Source organism: Zerene cesonia, chromosome 18, assembly GCF_012273895.1.
Source record: "Zerene cesonia ecotype Mississippi chromosome 18, Zerene_cesonia_1.1, whole genome shotgun sequence".
Lineage (NCBI taxonomy): Eukaryota > Metazoa > Arthropoda > Insecta > Lepidoptera > Pieridae > Zerene > Zerene cesonia.
The window spans coordinates 4,907,195-4,929,694 of NC_052119.1; the positions used below are offsets into that span (position 1 = coordinate 4,907,195).

At 32.0% G+C, this 22,500-nt stretch overlaps 2 protein-coding genes across 2 annotated transcripts in view; one reads left to right on the plus strand and one right to left on the minus strand.

The window, feature by feature from the left end:
- LOC119834020 (ubiquinone biosynthesis O-methyltransferase, mitochondrial-like) overlaps positions 1-5,218 on the minus strand; it is a 7,645-nt gene extending 2,427 nt beyond the window's left edge. Inside the window, exons 1-6 of the mRNA XM_038358297.1 lie at positions 4,887-5,218; positions 4,680-4,762; positions 4,022-4,195; positions 3,603-3,717; positions 1,396-1,530; positions 584-854 (exon numbers count right to left, since the gene is read on the minus strand). Coding sequence (XP_038214225.1) covers positions 584-854; positions 1,396-1,530; positions 3,603-3,717; positions 4,022-4,195; positions 4,680-4,738 — 754 coding nt within the window. The 5' untranslated portion in view covers positions 4,739-4,762; positions 4,887-5,218. The remainder of the gene's footprint in view (positions 1-583; positions 855-1,395; positions 1,531-3,602; positions 3,718-4,021; positions 4,196-4,679; positions 4,763-4,886) is intronic.
- Positions 5,219-7,985: 2,767 nt separating this feature from the next.
- LOC119834068 lies at positions 7,986-14,223 on the plus strand. Its single transcript, XM_038358351.1, has 10 exons — positions 7,986-8,219; positions 8,416-8,579; positions 9,033-9,226; positions 9,744-9,953; positions 10,587-10,758; positions 10,873-11,047; positions 11,114-11,750; positions 12,440-12,555; positions 13,124-13,277; positions 14,144-14,223. Exons 1-10 carry the CDS (start codon positions 7,986-7,988, stop codon positions 14,221-14,223), a joined length of 2,136 nt encoding a protein of 711 aa, XP_038214279.1.
- Positions 14,224-22,500: the final 8,277 nt, after the last annotated feature.

A 22,500-nucleotide genomic window follows, 5' to 3' on the forward strand; every position in this document is an offset into this window, starting at 1 on the left:
TTGTAACTAAGAGTCTGTCGGTTGTGACCATTTAACATCATATAACTCACTAGCCCTTTCATTGAATTAAAAAAAAAAATATGCATAATTTTCGATTAGATATCGTTGACACTGGCATAAAAATGAAAAAAAAATGTGACTTATGTAAAAAAAAAAAAAAAAACTATAATGTGCAATTATGCAACGACCGAGACCATTTACATCTGTCTCTAGTCCCGGCTTCACCTGAGCTGACCAGGGTAATACAAAAATTACATAACCAATAATATTATATTTAAGACTAGTTGGCCGCCCCGGTTGAACTACTTTTTTTTTCTCAATAATAAACTTCCTTGTGCCTTACCATATCCGTTAAAAAAATAGTAGCCGAAATGATCCGCCCCGACCAATTTGCCTTCTTGAGTTTTACGCTTAGCAACACAATTGGCGATTCATTTATAGTCATATAAATGTATCATTCTAATGACATAAAAACTTCAATATTGCTTATATACTTTTCGGATCAAATCGTTAAAACAAAAAATCAAGTACATGCTCTTTTTACCATATCCGTGCTTGATCTATCATTGCTAGACATACTCACTTCTTTCCAATAGAAACGTGACCTCATTTGGTGTAGTGAATTTATCATATTCGTGTGTGCCTCTCGGTATCACATTCATTATATACTCCGCCACAAAGATGCCCAGAACTTGTGTCCATCTCGATCTATTGGGGGTCGTTATGAATATCTTTCCTCCTGGCCTCACCGCTTCCACACAGGATTTGACAAACAGTTCTTTATCTGCAACGTGTTCTATAACTTCTGATGCTACAACTGCATCATAGTGGTTCGAAAATTCCTTTGAGTGCTCCTGTAATTTTATTTAATGGTAAAATAAATGGTTTCGAATTTCACCTGATAATTTTTTTTATATTCGTTAAAAAATTCTCAATAATTTTGCACCTCTTATGTTATCGATATATACTACGTTATAAAAAATAAACATTAACACTGAATAAGTTATCGATATACTTTCGTTAATCACTACATAGTGTAAAGCAGTCGTTTCCCGAGTCTACTATTATCTATACTATCTGTATGCTTAGATTTTTAAATCTAGACAAAAAGCTTTTAATGTTTTTTTTTTTTAATACAGATTGATTCAAGAGTAAGGTTTATATGTATCACTAGCTGCATCCGGCAAACGCTGTTCTGCCTTACTCTGATCATTTAGGGGGATGAAAAATAGATATTGGCCGATTCTCATAGATACCGGATAAGCACAAAAAATTTCATCAAAATCGGTAACACGAGAATTTTATATATTAGACAACATCTATTAAACTACTCCGAATTTTACGTGTGCGAAGCCGCGGGCAAAAACTGTTAACAAATAAAATAAAAACGATTACCTCAATAGTTGTGCAGTAATATGTAGGTTTGTTGTCAGCTATTTTAGGGTCGACATGGCTGTGTTGTTTTGCCAATTCAATCAAATCCTTGCTCGCATCAACGCCAGTTACGATTGCGCCAATTCTTGCCAAGCCCTGGATTAAAAGAGTAATCCTGCCTCGTGATCAAATTTTTTCTATTCTTTCAAAATTTCTCATTTATAAAGCATTTCAATGCTATAAAACTAAAAAATTAAATTTAACAAAGGCCGCGTTCCATCGATACAATATTGTAATCATTGAAATAATGGTTCTTAATCATCTCAATAGATGGCGTGGGGTGCCCCTTAGGCACATGAAACCGAAAGAGTAGAATAAATTCGATTACTGTGGCAGGATCACGGGTGGCCGAGAGGCTAGGCGTTGCTACGGTTAGGCAAGAAACGCAGGTTCGAATCCTGCCTCGTGATCAAATTTTTTCTATTCTTTCAAAATTTCTCAGAGTAATACTGTATAAAATAATAAATTTAACTCAATTCATGCCCTTGCTCTGCCTGAATTGATCCAGGGACTATGTATAAAGCTAACGCCGTAAAAGAAAATTCTATTTTTTTTTTTATTTAATTTTAGTGCCCATACAATTTACAAAATCGGTCAATCATTATCTTCCTGTATTATGATGATTCAAAAGCGTTTGCGAGAATTCTAGTTGAATAAATAAATGCTTGAGCATGAGTTTGAATTGATAAATATCAAACTAATTATCCGGGAGTAGTTATCTTTTGTTGAGACGCCCAACATATATTGATACAAATTCTCAATTGTGCTCGCTAACAGCGATAGCAGGATTAGCAGGGATAAACTATGTCGAAATGACGGTTGAAGCTTTGACGTTTAGCTACTATCAAAGCAGAGAATTTTCGTGAAAAAATTTGTTAGGCGTCACGACAAAAGACCTTACGGAACATAAGCTCGTTATTAATCAATTACAACAATGGACCTAGTTTCCCTGTCCATCATTACTGGTATAAAACTAAGACGAATAATCGGTCTATTCATGTCAAAGTAGGTAATTTGTAGGTACAAATCCACAACGAAATTATTTTACATTTAAAACTGGAAGTTTGCCTTGACTTAATTGGAATAATCCTTTCGCTACATAATGTTTATGCTACTTTAGTTCTGAATTAATAGTTATAAGACTTTATAAGGAATCAAATTTGTCATTTCTATATTTATAAATGATATCATATTATATACGACTTTAGAATACAAGCACCATTAAAATGTTGATAATAACATTAGCGTTTGCACTCGCAACTTAACATGAAATTACAATATGCAAATCAACGGGATGTTTGTCAATTTTTTCTGGATTTATTCACAATTTTTTCAACTGGGCGTGATATGTGGATTTCGATGGCGTGTGAAGCGAAATGAGTCACGAGGCCGATTTTGAAGCAAAGCAGTAATATAATAAATAAATCAGGATTAGAATACTTTTCTTTAGAAAAAAGTTAAATAAAAATAAAATACACAAACTAAACTATTATTACACCAATGAAATGTCTATAAAAAGGAACAAATCCTGGAATATATTATACATAGGGCAATTTTACGAAAAAATGCCATAATTAAAAACTTTTTGGTTCATGTATGTCAATAAGAATAATGTTTAAACACACAGCGCAGAGAGATATTTTATTTCTATTTTTAAATATAATAGCAACTCTTAGTTAAAGTTCATAGGCAGTAATAGCAATAAAAAAATAAGCAGTGGAGGACGTCGGGCTTCAAAATCGATAAGTCGGGGTTCGAGACCAGTAGAGCGTGCAGGAAATAAATTGATTTTTCAATTTATGTGCACACATCGTCACTGCTTGAAACGGTGAAGGAAAACATCGTGAGAAAACCGGCAAGTCGCAGACTTAAAAAAAAAAGTTCGACGACATGTGACTTCTGCCAACCTGCACTTGGCCAGCATGGTGGATTATGGCCTGAACCTTCATAGGAGGCCTACGTCCCAGCAGTGGAAACATATATGGGCTGATGATGATGAATAGAAAAAAGTAAAAGCTTAGACAAGAAACAAAACATGGATTATTATAAATGATTTTTTTTGTACTGTTAGAATCTTATTCAAATATTATTATGCATACAAATACAAATGCTACAGGTATTATTTATTATGTCACAATGTTGTATTCTGAGATATATTAAATAGCTACCTCAGATAGAATCCCCCCGCCGCAGCCAATATCCAATATCTTCTTATTAGCCAATGGGGTAAGAGTTTTGCCCTGTTCTGTTTCAGACACAAGACCATCTCTTACAAAAGGTATTCTAGTGGAAATGAGAAACTAATCTTATTATTATGGAAATAAACAAAAAGGCAGTTTGTATACTATTATAAAGACAAATTGTATAAATAATACAGAAAGAAAGAATTCCAAAGCCATCTTTGCTCATAGCTCCCAAAAAAAAAAACAACAAGTAAGGATTCATTTTCTATATATATATATATATATATATATATATATATATATATATATATACTCAGTAGTACAATTTTGAATAGCACAAATTGCTGAATTGTAGCATACGAATAAAAATAAAAGTATGATAGAAATATGTTATTATTATTTACCTGACAAGATTGAAGCTATGCAACGCTTTAATACTGCCATTGGTATCCCACCAGTCCTTCATCAGGTTACTGTGTCTCTGAACATCCCCTTCGTCAACTGTTGATTTCGGCTTGTTCGATTTAGACATATTCATACTTAATGACATACTTCTCCTTAAATTATTTTTTAGTAGACTGAAATAACAAAAAAACAACAATTGCTTTTATTATATGTTTTAATTAGAACAAATTATTTCAAACATTGAAAATTTCCTACATGTTCCAGAAAAACATCCAAACGCTAATTATTGAGTTCACCAATATTATTATTTCAGGCCAATTCTAACAAGGGCTACTTTTGAATTTACTAATCTTTGGTAAAATTTATGAATTAGTTGTAAGATTAAATGCTAAAGAAGATCAATGTGTTTCTTCATAGAATGTATTGTTATTTGCAATACCTGACATATATTTCACTTTATATACCAATATATTAGTAACAATGGACTAACATATTTTAAATTAAAACACTTACTTATCTAGAACCATTTAATATTGCATAAATTTCAAATTAAGATAGAAGTTACTTAATTTAATTTATCAATATATTTTAATTGATTATTTTATTTTACTTGTACTAAGGATCCTTATCATTGAATATATAAATAACTTTACTTACCCATTATTGAACATACATTTGGTAACCCAAGTGGTAGGTCGTAACGAATTTACGTTCATTTTTCGAAACGATAAACTCTGAAACTAAATGTCCTGTTTAATAAACGGATCTCTCTCAAGTGTTTAAAAGATTTGCACAATGCAATAAATATGCATACGATAAACAATTACAATTGTAAATCCACTCATTATTTAAACACATACCTACCTTATATTGTAATATAGTTTTAACAATTTAAAGTTTTGTCGTGTTTATACATGTATCTCATTAAATAATATACAAAACGACCGAATAATCAGATGTTTCGTAACAGTTTAAGTAAAATATATTTTTAAGTGGCTGTTGGTTATGTTTTTTTTTTCGTTCTCAACAATTATTTTATTCCAATTCAATTATATTTTATGAACAGTTTACTATTCCACAAATTAATAAATATCTTAAATGAGTGTGTATTAGTAAGTATATAAAAATATAACTGATTTTGGGTATCTAATATCTATCGAGTTTGGACTATCGAGTTTTATTATTTTTGAATTGACATTTCCTTAGTTGTCAGTATTGACATTGTCAGCTGACATAAAATGTCAAAAGTGTGGCTAATATAAAAAAAAAAACCTGTATTCTGGCTACAAGAGAAAAAAAAAAAAAACAATCCTCCTAAAAAACCGACCAACACAAAAACATTTTAAAGTTCTTGAAGTTTTCTTTGATTGTTACTTATTTTGCTTTGCAGAAAAGAAGGTCAGAATATATCATTTTATTTTGGGTGTGAAGTCAATGGAAGGTAATTATTTTAAGTAAATAATCAAAGATAGGTCTGTACTTACCTACTTTGTTATCTTATATTCTTATATCTTTAAACGAGCAATTCTTGTATATATATATATAATTGGAATCTAGGAATCGGCTCCAACGATTTTCATGAAATTTAGTATATAGGGGGTTTCGGGGGCGATAAATCGATCTAGCTAGGAATTTTTTTTAGAAAATGTCATATTCGTGTTTTATCGACTTAAACTTACTTTTTTAACAAATAGGAGGCGTTTGAGTAGTCCCAATTTATTATGACTCTTCTTGATATCTATTGGCGAATAATAATACTATAAATGCGAAAGTTTGTGAGGATGGATGCTTATGTATGTGTGCGTCTGTTACTCTTTCACGCAAAAACTACTGAACCGATTGCAATGAAATTTGCTTCGTAGATAGCTGGACAACTGAAATAACACATAGGCACTTTTTATACCGATATTCCTACGGGATACGGATTTACGCGGTTTCAACCGCGGGTCACAGCTAGTCTATATAGTATCACACATACCTAGTAAAAAAAACATATTTATAGTATATAGTCCTATTCATATAAAAGACGCAATAATAGATATGCGTAGATATGTGTAGTTGCAGTTTTTAATAATATAATGCCTTTTGATGGTCACTTGGCTTATGGAATACCACTTTAAAAACTATCGATACAAAAACACCTGTGAAATGTGTTACGGTGGCTTTCAAATTGATTTGGTATTCATTACGTTATATCAGTTGATAACTGAGAATAGCCAATACGAAAAATATAGCTTGTCTAGAAATCATTGAGTACCGTGCAAAGTTATCATCACTATGAAATGTCAAATAAGATACGCAATAGTTCTGCAGGTGGCCCATCCGACTAGGTATCTATAAATTAGGGTAAGACTAACTATAACGTCCATGCACGAGTGTCGCGAGCCACATTCATAATTAGTACAACTTTGATTACGTCCGAAAAACCGGTCTTAACTCGAATACGCAAACCTCAAGGCAAATAGCAAATGCATTTTTACACGTGTGTGTTCGATATTCGCCTCGTGTAAATGCACTGCTACAATTGCGTAACAATACATTTTTTTATGTTATTACGGGCAACTAAGCTGATGGTTAGCAGATAGCCTAAAGCGATCTCCCCACCCCTGAACATTTGCAAATGTCAGGGCGCTGCAAATAGGTTGCCCGTCTATGAAAGTATTAACGACGGGAATAAAGAAATGGATTATAATGTATGTGTTCAAAATATAAATAAATGAATTTGAATTTGTTCTCTGAAGGGTGAGGATAAGGGTATCCTCCACTTACCGAACGAATCACAGTGTCTTATTACAATTTCAAACCCATGATCTGTAAATCTACATGTGCTATTGCCTCTTCACTAACACTTCGTACTGATTAAACTTTATATTATCGACTGCAGAGTAGTCAATCATTATAACAATTCCTTGCTCTCATCGTATACAGAATATGAATTAATTAATATGTAACATAAAACCAGACAGTCTATCTTCTGATCCGTATTACCAGCATATCTATTTATTCAGTTATGAACGGACCGGACATAATTTTCAGCAGACTACCGAGTACCTATTATATATTACTAGTATAGTACATATATTCTTAGATGTAGCTAACTATAATCCGTTAAACAACGATTTATTACGGTTTAAGTTACAACCCGGCATTTAATATCGTACTGTGTGATATACATTCACTGTGGGGCAATATCGCGTGATAGGCCGTGTAACATAAAATAGTTGAGATTGACACATAATGTAATGAGGGTTCTTTGTTTACTTTATATCGATCTCATCGCGGTTCTTTTGAGTTTAGTTAAAATTTGTTCATTGTAATTAAGCTGTAAGAAGTGAAATTTTAAATCATATTCTTTATTTTCTACTACTGCCTACTATCATACTAACTTTCTCCCTGCGGTTTTGCATGCGTAGTCTTAAGAAGAGCTAGATGGTTCCGGGGTTTTCAACGCAATATACAATTTCAGGTAAATTAGGGGCTTTACTCAATTTCCTTCAGATAGTTTAGTTTTCGAGCGATAATGCTTTTGTTTATATGCCCACTTGGGTAGTTTGAATTACTGGAATGGGATAAGTAAATGCAAGCGATGCACACACTACGCTTAAAATCTGCGTGCCGAGTAAGTTCTCATAAGTATTATGTTATCTGTAGTTCTAAGTTTGAAAATATAATTTTGTGGCCGATTTTTACCCGCGAACATTTTTAATAATTCCCAGATTTAAAATAAGTCGAAAAAAATCCGCAAGCGGTGCCGCTTACTTGAATCACAACATCACCTATCACTACGGTTTAATCTGCGGAGGTTTAATTGTAGTGCGGTCTAGGCCTAAGGCTTCAACAATGGACACAAAGAGTTTGCGCTTTATTTCGTTTATAATTATTTTTACTGATAAACAAAACACAAGTACGTAAGCTGTCAAAAGATGAACGTTTGTTTGTCGCGTGATTAATGAATATAATAATATGAATAAAGGAGTGTCCAATAAAAACGGAATAGTGAGTAGCAATGAATCTTACGCTAAAAGCGCTTTTACCTTAACGTTTGTTATAGAAATACTCGGCCTGGATATTTGGCATGACTGCAATGAAGGCTGGTTAGATTTGGGGACATGCTACCAGGGGATAAAGATACAATATCAATTATATCCAGGGCAGAGTTATGATGTTGATGTTTTGATTTGGCCTCATGTAGTTAAGGTGGGTCGTTTTGTTCGGATTTTAAAATAAATGTTATTTTATGATTATTGTAGCATTGAACAAGAACATAACATAAAAAATGTTATGGGAAATGAAAAACCCAAAATTTATAAAAAACAATTAATAACAATGACATTGTAAGTAAAATATTTCTATAATATTCGTAACATTTTAATAATATTCGTTATCAATTCAGATTTGGTGTGGAATGCAGTACGGCTGGGTTCGAACGTGGCAATTTTTAGAGAGACGTTGGTTTGCCTTTACCATACGCCATGCCTTCCCAGTCAGAGTTACGGATTTTCAGAACTTCGTAGCTACAGTGACCCCTACGTTCGGTTTCGGCGCGCTCAGTGCAAAGTAAATATCACTAACACTATAAATGTGCACCCAAATTTAATATAATTAGGAGATTAGGAGTTCTTATGTACAATTATATTGATCGATCGAATTATACAGATACAACCCATACAAATTACGAATATAATATACCTTAGTAAGCTTATTTTGGTTCAGGAATAAGAGCACTAAAGTTATTTTATTTTCATAAAATTGGATGCGCATAATTTTAGTTTTTGTCTCAATCTACATCCCCAAGTCATATTTGTATAATTATTGGATTTATGACATCTAGCTGCGGCACAATGTGTAGGATACTTGTGAAAAGAATTAAATGAAGAAATAATAAGTTTTGTTTGTCTTTTCTATTTTCTAGAACAAAAATACTCTTACTATAACAATTAAAAAATAATTAATAAAAAATATAGTTTTTGTTATCCATTATGAAATATAGACTAACAACTTTATTTTAAGTGCCAAAAATGACAAAAATGTGGAAGTATATCTGCCTGAATTGAAGTTTGGTGAGCGAAGATATTTTGGTGATGTCATTGAAAAAGAAGAAAGTGTAGATGCGTTTATTCAACATATTATATGGAGCTCGGTGAATGAATTTATACCGCAGTCTTATTTGGATGGAGTGTTTGATTGCCCCCAAACCGTGTCAGGTTGCGAATTGGAAAATTACCATAATTTTATGCGAGTATACTTAATATACATTGCCAAAGGATTGTGCATCATCGCCGAAAATTCTTGCGTTCGTATGAAATGGGATCACGAACCTAAATGGGAAAATCGTTATCACTTCTCGTATTCAATAATAACCATTGTTTTAATAATCAGTTTTCTGAGTTAATGTGATCTAAATTTGTGAAAATCGGTATTTTAATTTATTTGTGAATTTGTCACCAATATATTATAAAAATGTACAAATTCCCTCCAAATTCTCTTTGCAACGGATACTCTCATTGATAGAAGGATCGTTTACGAAGTAAAATTAATTTCGAGAAAGTATGTGTTGTTGCTATCTATTTTGTTTCTGCGCTTAAGCTTTAGTTTTTTACTAGGGAGCACAGCTTTTTACTAGGGAAAATGTTTAATTTTACAAAGATCAAGTAGAGCGCTGCATGATATTTATTATGCATGTATTCAACACTTAAGATAAATTTCAATTGTTTTGATTAGATATCAGACATCAAGATGCTGCTATTTCTAAGGTTCAAGAAACAATTCTAAGTAGAATTATGTCTGAGGAAGAAATTGAACCTGAACCTGAGGAAGCGTTCAAGTCAAGAGACAGACGAGAATCTAAATTTCCGAAGGACAAGAAGAAGATTCTCGAAGCGCCGAAATTAAAGTTTGAAATTAACCTTTCTGGTGACGTTATATTGGCTGGTATATTCATTTTATTGCTTTATCTAATGATTCTCCAATGATCCTACTTTATTGAAAAATAACTCTTGTGGTTACTTTTATTACGACTATTTCATTGAATGATTAATTCGGTACGTTAAATTTCAGAACGTAAAGTCAATATTTAATTTAGACGTTTAAACCGATGTCCAATAAATCTTGGTGATAATTAATATTGTAATTAACAAGAGAATTGTACATTAGATACTTAACTCAAACAACAATCTAGGATTTGCTTAGACAATAAATTGCGTTTTTTTGTAGATTTTTATTGATAAAGAGAGAAAATTACGAAATAGAAATTAATTCGATCATTCTTCATAAGATGATAAGAAGCTGTTCAGTCAGAATCAAGAATATTTGAAAATTAAGGTCGAAATCAAAGAATACCTAAACATTTTCTTTCACCATAACATCACCGTCCTTTCCAACTCTCTTCAAAACCAGTGATAAAATAAATATAAATTGAACAACCTTATAAGCAAGATAATAATGGTTTTGGACTATCGTGATGAATTAATTATAAACTCGATACATAATGTAAATCTAGACCGATTCTTGTTTTAAAAAATTAGGCAAATTGTACAATCTATAAATACGTAAATAAAATTTTAGGAGTTGGGAGGATAACACAATTTAATACCATCGGCGATCGACCAGCAGAACTTGGGGAGATGATAGTTTTAATAAGTAGTAACAACCTTCCTGCTTCTGATGATTTACCGATTATATTCGTGAACGTAGAAACATTGAGCGACATTCCTGTGGAAGAATTAAAAAAAGCCAGGTATTTATTCCGTTGGTCATAGATTTCATGTGCAAATAATAAGACTTGCAATATTAAAGCTTCGCTATTAAAATTTGCTGCTCAAATCTAATAAACATACCGATAATATTCAAGGATATCTCAATTATATACACGATGGAAAATTGCGCACGAAGTACACGATTCCGACGTACAACAAATTAAAACTAAGAAACAAATTAATTTTAACGACCGCCATGCAATCCCGTTGGAACATTGCATAGCACCACATGTGACGTCATCATTTTTGGATAATCCATTTGAAATCGAGGTAGTTTTACGATTTTGTACTTTATTTCTTGTTTGAACACTGCATTTGAGATTTTATAATTTTCAGTTACGAGGTATACTTCAAGCTTCTAACAGCAGTGACAATATAAAATTTTTCAATCAAGGTACTGTTTCAAAAATGCCAATCAACGATATACATGATGCTTCTATTGCAATTACTAAAATCGATGCAAGTGCCTTGTCTAAAGGTATTAATCGATTGGTACGCGGAGAATTTTCGTTATTCCCTCTCGACAGAAGGGTAATTAACCTAGAACGAGAAGGTATCTGCACAAATGATATAAATGGAATCCGAAAGCCTTTGAAGCCTGATATAATAGTTCAGCCCTCCATCATTTTACAAGCACAAATGACATTAGAGGTCTCGATAGGTTTTGTTGGATGTAGGCCAAAGGAATTATGCCTAAGTTTATCGAGATTATATTGTTTTGTCGATGATTCAAACACCGTCATAGCTGTGCTCCGTAAAATAACTGAGATAAACGATGAAATATTGGCCAGTTCGGAAATGGATAATTTATTAACGGGGTTTGTATTAGACACAGGTGATAAAGTGATTTTTTATGTGGAAGGAAGGCGGCATGGTCCTATTTTACAAATCTGGCACATGGCCGAAGATTTTTATTCTACTATGAAGACCCTGTTTTCCTCTTCGTATACTTATGCAACACGGTTGTATCCAAGTGAGTATTGGAAAAAAATTGTAAAAAAAATTATTATTAAAAAAAACCCACTTGTTATCAACAGAAAAGTCTTACCTGCTCTCTAACAGTATATATATATATTATTATTATTTGCTCTTATTTAGAATAATTATAAATAAGAAAATAATTAAATCCTGGCGATCCTAATCAGAATAATATAAACTTATAAAATTATTCTATGACGAATCCTTGATAGTTGTGCCAAGTTTAAATTAAACCCTAAAGCTTAAAGAGGGTCAAAATCATGTTAAAAGAGTCGTTTACATACAAACATATTGGTAAAGCTTATAAAAGTGTGTGTAAAAACAATTTTAATCGCTACGTACTTTTCTTTAGGTACATGTCCACCTTTTACTATTAAGCATTTTGACAAACTGCAAATCTGTTGTATGCACCTCTAGTATTTGCTGCCTCGTAAAACCTCAATACTCTAATAATTTTAAGTAATAATTAAGACCTTCATGGTTTAAGCCCTAGAAAAATGTGATAGGTTTCATTATTTTTAGTTTTTTTTTGCATTTGGTTTTTCAAAAACTCTGATAGTAGAATCCTATTTCGTTTATAATGTTCTTTATTTCAAATAATGAATAAGATTGCTCTGTGTCATTTCCTGAATGTAATAAATCAACGTGTTTATATTTTCACACCATAATGGAGGTATATTTCAGATATGCTACTATCACCTATGCCATTCACCATATTAAAAATGTATGCGCCTTTATCAATATTACTGGCATGTCCTCCAGTTTATGTGCATCCTACTTTACCATTACCGGCTCGATCCGTAAGTTGTATCGTACAATCGTAATTAAAGAACTAATTTTATAAACATCTAACTGTTAAGTGGATGTTGCAATTTTAAATTGCGTGTTTGTATCTCATAATTAAAATAAAAGAGAAAATAGCTATGTTAACTGTTTCTTGAATCACTGTTTAAATGAAATCGTAAATTTCACAATAAGCATTGCTAATTATCAAAAACAAGCTTTTTCAAGTAATGCTTGTCTAAGATCGACCTTAATTCTATAACAATTCATATATATTACTCACGTAGAAAGCAATTCTATTCTACTCTTCTTGTATATAATGTAAAATTGTCTCATGCTCCTATAGAAAGTGAACTGGAAGTATAATATGTAGGTAATATATTCGTATTTTGCCAGTCATATTAATCATCTGCAAGGACCTGTTCACTTGAATGTTCATGATTTCTTCTTAATTAGTTCTTGTAATGAATTCCAAAACCATCATTACGTAGGTACGTACTACGGATATTCAATTTCGAATGAAATATTAAGAGATATAAGTGTAACAAACTGAGATAGTAAATATAGGTTAACACCAATTTGCAGGCATTGCTGAAGTTTGGTCGTTTACTAGCGAATAAATTGCGTTCGACACCATGCCGTAATGAGATGCCGTCTCCCGATGAATTATCTAGTTTTAGATGCGAGCTGTGTTCTCCACCGCGGCCCGGGTGCGCCTTCCGAGATGATATTAATTTGGGTAAAGACATATTAAATTTTTCAGGCGGATGGGTTACTTTTAATAATGTTTGCTGAAATTCAGAAATTATGCCTCAGCAATATAGTCTTGGTTGTTATAGATGTTCGTAAATGATAAATCAGGAATTTAAGATATATAAAAACTGAAGGTTTTTTAAGGAAACCGTGGCCCCTTTACTTATGCGGCTCGACAGAACACAGTGGGATTTTAGTCCGTAGAAATCTAACATAACCCATGACATCTTCACCGCGGGAAGGAAGATTTCCCCGCTATAAAAAAAGGACCAAAATAACGTATGAACACATACAATTAACGAAAAAACGGTCTCATATACAATAACGCTCACGTAATATGTTTGGAAATAAGAATTCAACATTTGCGAAATATCTATTAATTGTACTTATAAAACAAGTTATAGTTTTTTTATCAGAATATTGCCTAAAGAATAATTTGACAATTTGAAATATTAAGAGGTATCTTGGTGACTTTCTACCGTCGCAAGTTTGTAGCATTAAGTTTTCAACACACTATAAAATTAATATCCTGAAGTATATCACAATTTTTTTGTGTTTTTCATTACCATCATTCATCATTATTATTCCGTGGTTCATAAACTTTCAGTATTACTAGTATAGTGTTATGTTATCTATGGTATTATTAAACGCGCCTTTAACTCACGTAAAGGAAGTTTTTTGTTAAGGAAATTTCTTTAGAAAAGCGTAGGTAAAGAAGGGTGTGGTGAAAAGTTTTATATCCTTACTTCATAAAAATGGACATTGAAACCTCGTATTTTAATTATGGCACATACAATTATTGAATTCTTTTTATTTTTGCGTATTTTATTCTTGCGTATTTTTAAATTTCAGTACCGAATGCATCACAATCTCGAAGTGCCATACTTGAAAATATTTTTAAAAAGGGGCCCAGTAAAAATTGTGAAAAATAATGAAAAATTGCTACAAAATAAACACGATGACTTGCAAAAAGGTATCTTTCATTAAACCATAGTAACAGTTTTAATAACCTCTTTCGGAAACGTGAAATTAAATGCACTGGATTAGTGTTTGCGCAGGAAGTCAACATTTTAACGTTGGACACGATTGCTTGAAGTTAAAATAATTTGAAGCACAAACACGGTCTAGTTCTGATTACCCTGCCTGGATAGCCTACGGTTAGTGCTTACTGAGTTGTAATTACAGCTTTCATTGTTAAGTATGAAACGCGGTTTCATGACCATTTGCATCTGAGTTGAAGTCTATTCAAGCGTAGATCGAATTATTTTCTGTTGTTTGATTATTAATGATAGACAACTGCTACTCTTTTATAATTCCCGACGAAAAAGACTGAAAGTCGAATACGTTTCAATCCAACTCCTTCAACAGTGTTTTCAAATGAATTAGCTTGCTTCACTAGCGAAGTACTATGCAAAAATTTAAAATTCAAGATGGCCGACAACACAAAATGGAATCGGAGGGTTTTATTTCATTTTAGCAATTTAAGTATATAAGCAGCATTTGCTTAAAACGGTATTTTCGTTTATATTATAAGATAATTGTATGATGTTAATTCGTTCAATGGTAATCGTGTGAAGTAGAACTTCTCGTAGGTACGCAAGGTGAAATAATTTAAGGCAAAGTAAGTGAATAATTGTACGAAAATTTGTGCATACTTAGTTGAGTTTGTCGCAAATGTTTTAAGCTTGTTTGAATTAACTTTACCGAGTTGATATGTTCTAACGAGAGTTGAATTTTACTGGGTTAATATGATTAAAAATTGTTTCAGAAGCGTTTTATGTTTTGTTGTTTTGGAAATTGGATAATTAAATGTATGTGAAATTGTTGCTAGTGAACGGGTTGACCGTGACTGTACTCCAATTAGAAAGCAGAAACTGGACTTGGTACTATAAGGTCCTCAATATGTATTTAGGTTACTTATGAATACTATTTATGAATACATACCGCCATTACGTAATGAACTCTCATTGAGCATTCAGGCGTTTCAACGGTACCGCGAAGGACACAGGATCGATTCCCGCATCGTTATCGATTTTTTTCTATTCTCATAAAAAATTTAATTTATAAAACATTTGAATGCTATAAAACTAAAAATTAAAAGTGCCTTCAATATGTGCTTATAAATTAACTCATCTATAATATAATATTATAAAGCTGAAGAGTTTGTTTGTTTGTTTGAACGCACTAATCTCAGGATCAACTGGTCTGATTTGAAAAATTCTTTCAGGTTTAGATAGATAAATTATTGAGGAAGGTTATAGGCTATATATGAACCACGGGCGAAGCCGGGTCGGACCGCTAGTCGTATATAAAATTTCAAATTCCACTTCTATCTCAGTCAAAATGAGTGTAAGCGTAAGTATGTAATATAAATATACACGAACATGAACAGATAAGTTATCTACAGGTACCATAAATATGATTCTTATAAAGTCCGTTTGAACCACTGGTTTGTAGCATTACATTTGTTTATTGCGCGGCGAGCGAGCATTATGCATCGTCGGATATTAAACGATTTGCAATGTTAAAGCGGGTAAGGCTTTTAACCCACAAATGAGAATATTTTTTATACTAAGTATTGACATTTATTGTTGGCTCGGTACTAATAAGGAAAATGCATGTTATTGAGTAGGTAAGTTCTGAATTTTCTTAATTTACTAGTATTTGGATATGTGATTTAACTCGGTGGCTAATATGTATACTATTAGTACATATTTAAAATAAAATTAAACAAGATATACATTTCACGAGGAAGAGAAAATTAAATAGTTGCAGGAACAGTATTACTTTTGCGTTCAATTTAATTTGAATTGAAGAACTATTTCTTTAGATAGGAGAATGTTATATAGGAGAAGGTCTTCGTCACATTGGTTAATTAGATTAAAGTAAATAATGAGTCTTTATTTGAGTTATATAATATCTTGAAAAACTAGTCTTATAAATGTATACTAGAACAAGATCTTATACCCTAGAAAACAATAGATTCTTGGAAAAATGTGAATATGACGCGTAATTTCTCAAGGCATCGCCATTCCCAGTTAAACAATAATATGTTCACGATAAATGCATTCGTTTATGTTAAAACAATGCTGCTGTACATTTTTATTTTCATCGCAAATACTTTATGGCTGTTTATCTCGCAACTAAAATGGCTTTCGGATGTTGCGGACGGAAACGGTCGCTTATTTACGATTAATGTGCATTGTAAAATGTTATCCTGATTTTTGCGCTTATAGAATTTTTAAAGTGCATTCGTGTGAACATTAAGAACGGACAGTTGTCGCAAAATGAAACTAAGACTGATTGAAATAACAATAAGGTATCAAATTCTAAAAATTAGTATTTAATGTAAATTAGGTAGCTGAAACTCTGTCATTTAAAACTGAAAAAAAAAATTGACGGAAATTAGAACCAATTGATACCTCAATAACCAATTGAGGTATTCATTAATTCAAGATATGATAAATGCAAAAGTGATGTTTTACAATAGATATATCAAATAACAAAACGCTCAAATTTATATATATTTCATAATGACTATGCCAATATAACTAATAAAGAAGATAAGACTCAATTTAAAATGTGAATTAAACAGGGTGTGCAAAGATTGGCTTCATTCCGTTCTCTGTACCAAGCGCTGTTTACAAACTAAATACGTTCCAGGTATTTGAACTATCCCTAAGGCGCTGCGGTTACCTTTACGGTCTATCCGAGGGCTAATTACAAAATAATATGAGCTTACGTAGATAAATTGGCTTGTTAGCCACGTTTTTGTGGAGTGTAAGGTTAGTGTTATAATTCAGAAAAGGTACATTTTAAATGGTCGACTCTTTATCTCTCTTGTTTTTATAAGAAATAATACGTTTATTTCTAAATTTAACGGTTTACGTCAGACAGTTGTTAATTATATACTGTACTGTATTTTTGTTAAATAATGTTAAATACAATTGTTATGCTGAGAGGAATTCACAATTCCTTATTTATATCCGGTCAAAGTAGATTTATAAAAGTGTAAAATTAGCATAAGGCTGAATATGTTTGCTATTGAATTGAAGACAACATATAAAGGAAGAAAGAAAGAGAACGTTGTAACAACGTAAAAATAATGATAAAAAGACATTCCTTCCACGTTTTTGTTACTTTCTTAATTATTATAAAACTATTATCAAAGGTACACATAAGGTAAGTCTTATAAAATTAGTCTCCATAACTTCAGATCTGGGTTACATATTATAAGCCTAGTTGTGTAGTAATTTACCGAGAGCGAATTGGCTTCGCTGGCATGATAGTACACTAGTTAAACTTAATTCCACAGATACCGATCTGACACGTTACGCTGAATTAATATAAGTATTATAAAACTAGACTGTGACATATTGCAATAGGCTTTAAAATCCGCTGGCAAATTCGTCCAAACAACCTACACGGTCATTGAGTAATACAAAACACAATTTTGAAAGTTTAAAGGGCTACTCTGTAATGATAAGAAGTACTTTTCGGTTTAATTATACAATATAGAATTTAACAAAGATTTGTGCCCACGATGTTTTAATTAATTATTTTACCTTTTTCTTAATGACGCTGTCGTCATTAAGGAAGCGGAAATTCGTTATTTATTTCGATAGAACAATATGCCCCAAGCCAAAAATTGTGTATTTTTTTAATGTTCCTTCAATTAGCACTTCGTTTCTCGACGTATCATCGTATACATTATTATGGAATACCGATATCATGAATGTTATTTTTGTAGGGGATAATCTTTTGGAAGTGCTGATCCGATAATGAGAATTCTTTTATTAACAGAAAGCTCACCTAATAAGGATTGACATTCGTACTATTTTCTATCCCGATATTCGTTTTTTATTAAACTTCGCTTTAAAAACTTTTATTAAACGCCCTACAACCTCCCAAACTGGATGACATGTAGGTAAATAACTAATACTAATGTGGTAAATGCGAAAGGGTGCTTCCTTGTTTTTCATTTGTTAGTTTTAGCGATTTATGATATGATTTTTGTTTTTGGAGAAAGGTAGACACAAGAGAGCAATGCAATTTTTACCGCGGAGTAACATCTCATTCTCATAGGAATTTCCTTTCAAACTGCGGGCGAAGCCGCGGGTGGAAACCTTGTCTTACTTATATCGTAACCCTAACGTAAACGGAGCCTTAACCCATTCAATTTAACTTTCTAAGGCGGGTTATCGATCTAATCGGTCGGAATAGATGGGCATGCTTCAGACCAGTAATTTTCACGCTAAAACTGTCGTTTATACATGGCCACATTATAAGTTTCACAGAAGCTTGTAATAACATCATCATCTCTATTATATTGGCTCTGAAATAGCCATTGCCTTGTTTATTGGGTATAAGAATTAGATAAGAACAATTAAACAATTTAAAGAACAATATAGCAAGAATATATTCTATTTAGATTACTTAACAGTTAAAAGAAAAAAATAAAAAATAGAAATTTGTTATCCAGCATAGATAATAAAAATCGGGAATATCATCAGCAAGCAGTGAAACCAGAACTTAAAGATGTCATAGTTTATAGGTATTTATTGTAAGATATTACCACAGATAACATAATACTTATATTGCAAAATATTGAACGATTCGTGCAATGTTCAGGCTGTCTATTTTAAACTATTTATAGACGTGAATAGCTTCAAGGTTGCAAGAAATAGTCGTTATCTAAGGAGATATATCATAAAAGAGAGGATTATAAAAATTAATATCGTTCAATATAAGACGGTTTGGAGATACCAAAACACTAGAGAGCCATTAGAGAGCACACACGATCTTAGTCTAGTGATTAATGTTTGCAGAGACGCTATAGCTTCGACTGCGGACAAACGGCCATTGTCATTTATTGCCTAGTTACCAGCTTGTCTCAGTTCCGTATTCAAGAGCTATGAGATACTGTGTTATTAGCAAATGACACTACATGCGCTAAGTTTGAACGTAATTATACTAATACGACTCACTTTGGCCGCTTTAGAACCATTATCTGCTTCAGACACCCCTTTCATTGTCGTCTTTTGAAGAAAATTGCGAAGTCAAATGCATTTGAGAGAATTTAGTAATTCCGATCTTACTGACGTATTATCTCCGAGAGATTTGAAAAAAGAATTATTTTATTTATTGCGGAAAACAGATTTAATACAAAATCTAATTACGTAATACAGAATATATGTACTCACTATGGATATAGCTGGTTTCTCAATATCAGTATCAAGTACAGCCGATACAAATAATAATTACGCGAATAATTCATTTAAATATAAGTATAGAAGGTCATAGGAAATATTTAAAATTTTAGGAGGGAAAACTTCGTGTAGAATGTTAATACTTTCCAGGTACCTATTACGTATATAAATATTGTATTTAGTTAGTTTAGAAGTCACAAATAGTATTTATAAACATATCAGCCTTTAGTGTTTTGCAGAAATGGAGTCATCGAGGGCATAGTAGTGACTCATAATAGTATTAGTCGTTTTTTTTTTCAATTTTACATTTAAATACCAGGAATGTTTTGTTATCCTTTTATTTAACACTATCGAACGAAAATATCTCTTAAAATTAATATTTTACTAGCTGCGCCCCGCGGTTTCACCCGCGCAAGTCCGTATCCCGTAGGAATACCGGGATAAAAAGTTGCCTATATGTTATTCCAGTTGTCCAGCTATCTACGTAGCAAATTTAATTGCAGCCGGTTCAATAGATTTTGCGTGAAAGAGCAACAAACACACACGTCCTTACAAACATTCGCATTTATGATATTAGTAGGATTGCTCGATAAAACATATAGGTATGAATAAAAAATTATTATGACAAAGCCAGAACTTGACACATCGTGTCATAGTATATGGATAAAGTATACCATAAAATGCTTAGATTGTTGGATGTACTTTCCTTCGTTTATTTTATACAATAAAGATTTTCTATCTCCGGACACGTTTGAAGATCAATTTTAAAGTGTAGGTATAGATTTAGTCATGATTAAAAACTGCACTAAAATGTCCAATTCACTAAGGAAAAAAACGAGTATTAAAAATTCCTCTCAACGTTACGTAGAATGATAGAAACAGATGCTTACTAGATGAAAGCTTAGATTGATAATTGAGATGGAATATTAACGCTCCACTTGCTTTTAGGTCAATCTTTAGAAATTAAAATATTTCACATGAGCGAACAGGAAAAATATTTCATTGGAATTTTCTAGATCAGCACTTATCAATTTTAAGCGAAAAAATTTAAACTAGGTATTTGAATTGTATAGGTGTGATATGAATATTTAAATTGACAGTTTTTTACTGATTATCAGTATATATATATGGGTTACTTAGATGTTTTATATTACTTTATCATATTATATAGTATATTTTATTATTGGGCGTCGAGCAGGCTTCGGCACGAATTTAGCAAGTAAGCATTGGGGTTGCCGTAGTAGCTTTATTCATAATCACCGTGAAATAGTGTCCATTTCTTTATTTTCGTTGACAATCCTTTCTTTGATCCTTTTTTCCTTAAAAGCAGTTAACGAATTTGCAGTATGTACTTACCATCAAGCGGCGATCAGCTCATTTGCCCGCCGTGACATAAAATAAAAACCCGCGCTTTGACATAAAAAGTGCGAGTCGAATTCACAGATATTATATATGTAAAAATTATGTTATTTTTAATTAGTTGCAGCAATTGCTGTACTTTTGAAGTGGCTTAAAAGTTGTTATTATTTCCCAGCTCCGAGCGACAATAGATCTGACAGCATTTGACATAAATGTCAGCTGTATACCTTAACGTGTTCATGAAATAAAGATCTAGACAGATAGACAGACTGACAAAAGTGATCTAATAAGGGTTTCGTGTTCAGTTTCGTGAGGTTCACCGCCGACAATTCTTAAGATACCAAAACTCTAGTTTCGAAGTTTTGCTCTGCTTTATTAATTGGTTTATCCACATATTCAGTAATGTACCGAAGCTACATGTTTATTAAATTCAATTCATAATTCTTGTTCATTTCTATTATAAAATAGATGGATTACACAGCTAATTAAGTAATCTATACGTATGGTATATATTGTATAATTGATTGACAGGAAGTTGTTACAAACATTGATGGGAGCTTCGTCTTTACAATATCTCATTAGTTTGACGTTCGTTCAGTTCATGTTTCGAGACGATTTCAATATAAAATAAAGAGCTTTAAAGGAAATAAATCGATTGACTTGCACCGTTGATGGATTGCTTCGACCCTTTCCCATTAAAAAACTGGCTACTACAACGAATATTGATTAAATAAATAAATAGGGACTTTATACAGGTGTCCCGCAGATGGTGTACTATGGTCAATGAAAGAAAGAAAGAAAGAAAGAAAAAAATACATTTATTTATATAAGGTAAAAAAAAATGATCTAATTTACAACACACTAAATAAACCTTATATAAACGGGAGATCCACTCAGTGTAAAAGAGTCTAAGCCCATTAAAGGAACTTAGACTCTCCACTGATTTTCAGTGGATACCACATTGACCCCCTGACAGTGGCAGCGTACATCTAAAAGTAAGAAGCAATAACAATAAAAAAATATATATATATGTAATAATAATAAAATATAAGTACAGTAATATAAAATAATGTATAATTTAATATAAATACCCAATTTACAATAATTAAATATAAATATAAACGAATAAACAATACCAATACCAGTATGATACATAAATAAATAAATTAAGCCTAAAAACTACAGCATCAATACCGGACAGTCACATGCTTGGTGTCTCAACCCCAATGTTATCTATAGTTTTAGTTAGTTAAGTTGACGTACAACAAAAGATTAATCCTTACCTCCTATGAATGATTTTGAAGATATAAATTTGAAGAAAATAAATAATAAAAAGACATCAAAATATAAAGTCGTGCATTGATTTAATTTTAGTCTCCCTGGGTAAGTTTCTAATTTTATTTTTAAAGATGTTTATGTTGTGTAATATCCGAGTTAAAGGATCAAGTGAAATACAGATATCATATACCTTAGACTCATCTGTTTGAATTTATTTGCATGATGAAAGAAAGTTTTGGAGCCTTCAATAGACCTCCAATAAATTGAATGGAGGGATCAGTGCCTTTACATAAGATATGCACTCATTATGTTAAGTAATACGAGTATTCTATGCCTTTAACAAATAATCTCATTGTGAGGTAA

Excerpts from the sequence above, each read along its gene's own strand:
- LOC119834068 (XM_038358351.1), top strand. The coding sequence starts at position 7,986 with ATGAATAAAGGAGTGTCCAATAAAAACGGAATAGTGAGTAGCAATGAA. Across the intron at positions 8,580-9,032 it reads TTCGGCGCGCTCAGTGCAAA|TGCCAAAAATGACAAAAATG; the intron begins GTAAATATCACT and ends CTTTATTTTAAG. Across the intron at positions 9,227-9,743 it reads TTGCCCCCAAACCGTGTCAG|ATATCAGACATCAAGATGCT; the intron begins GTTGCGAATTGG and ends TGTTTTGATTAG.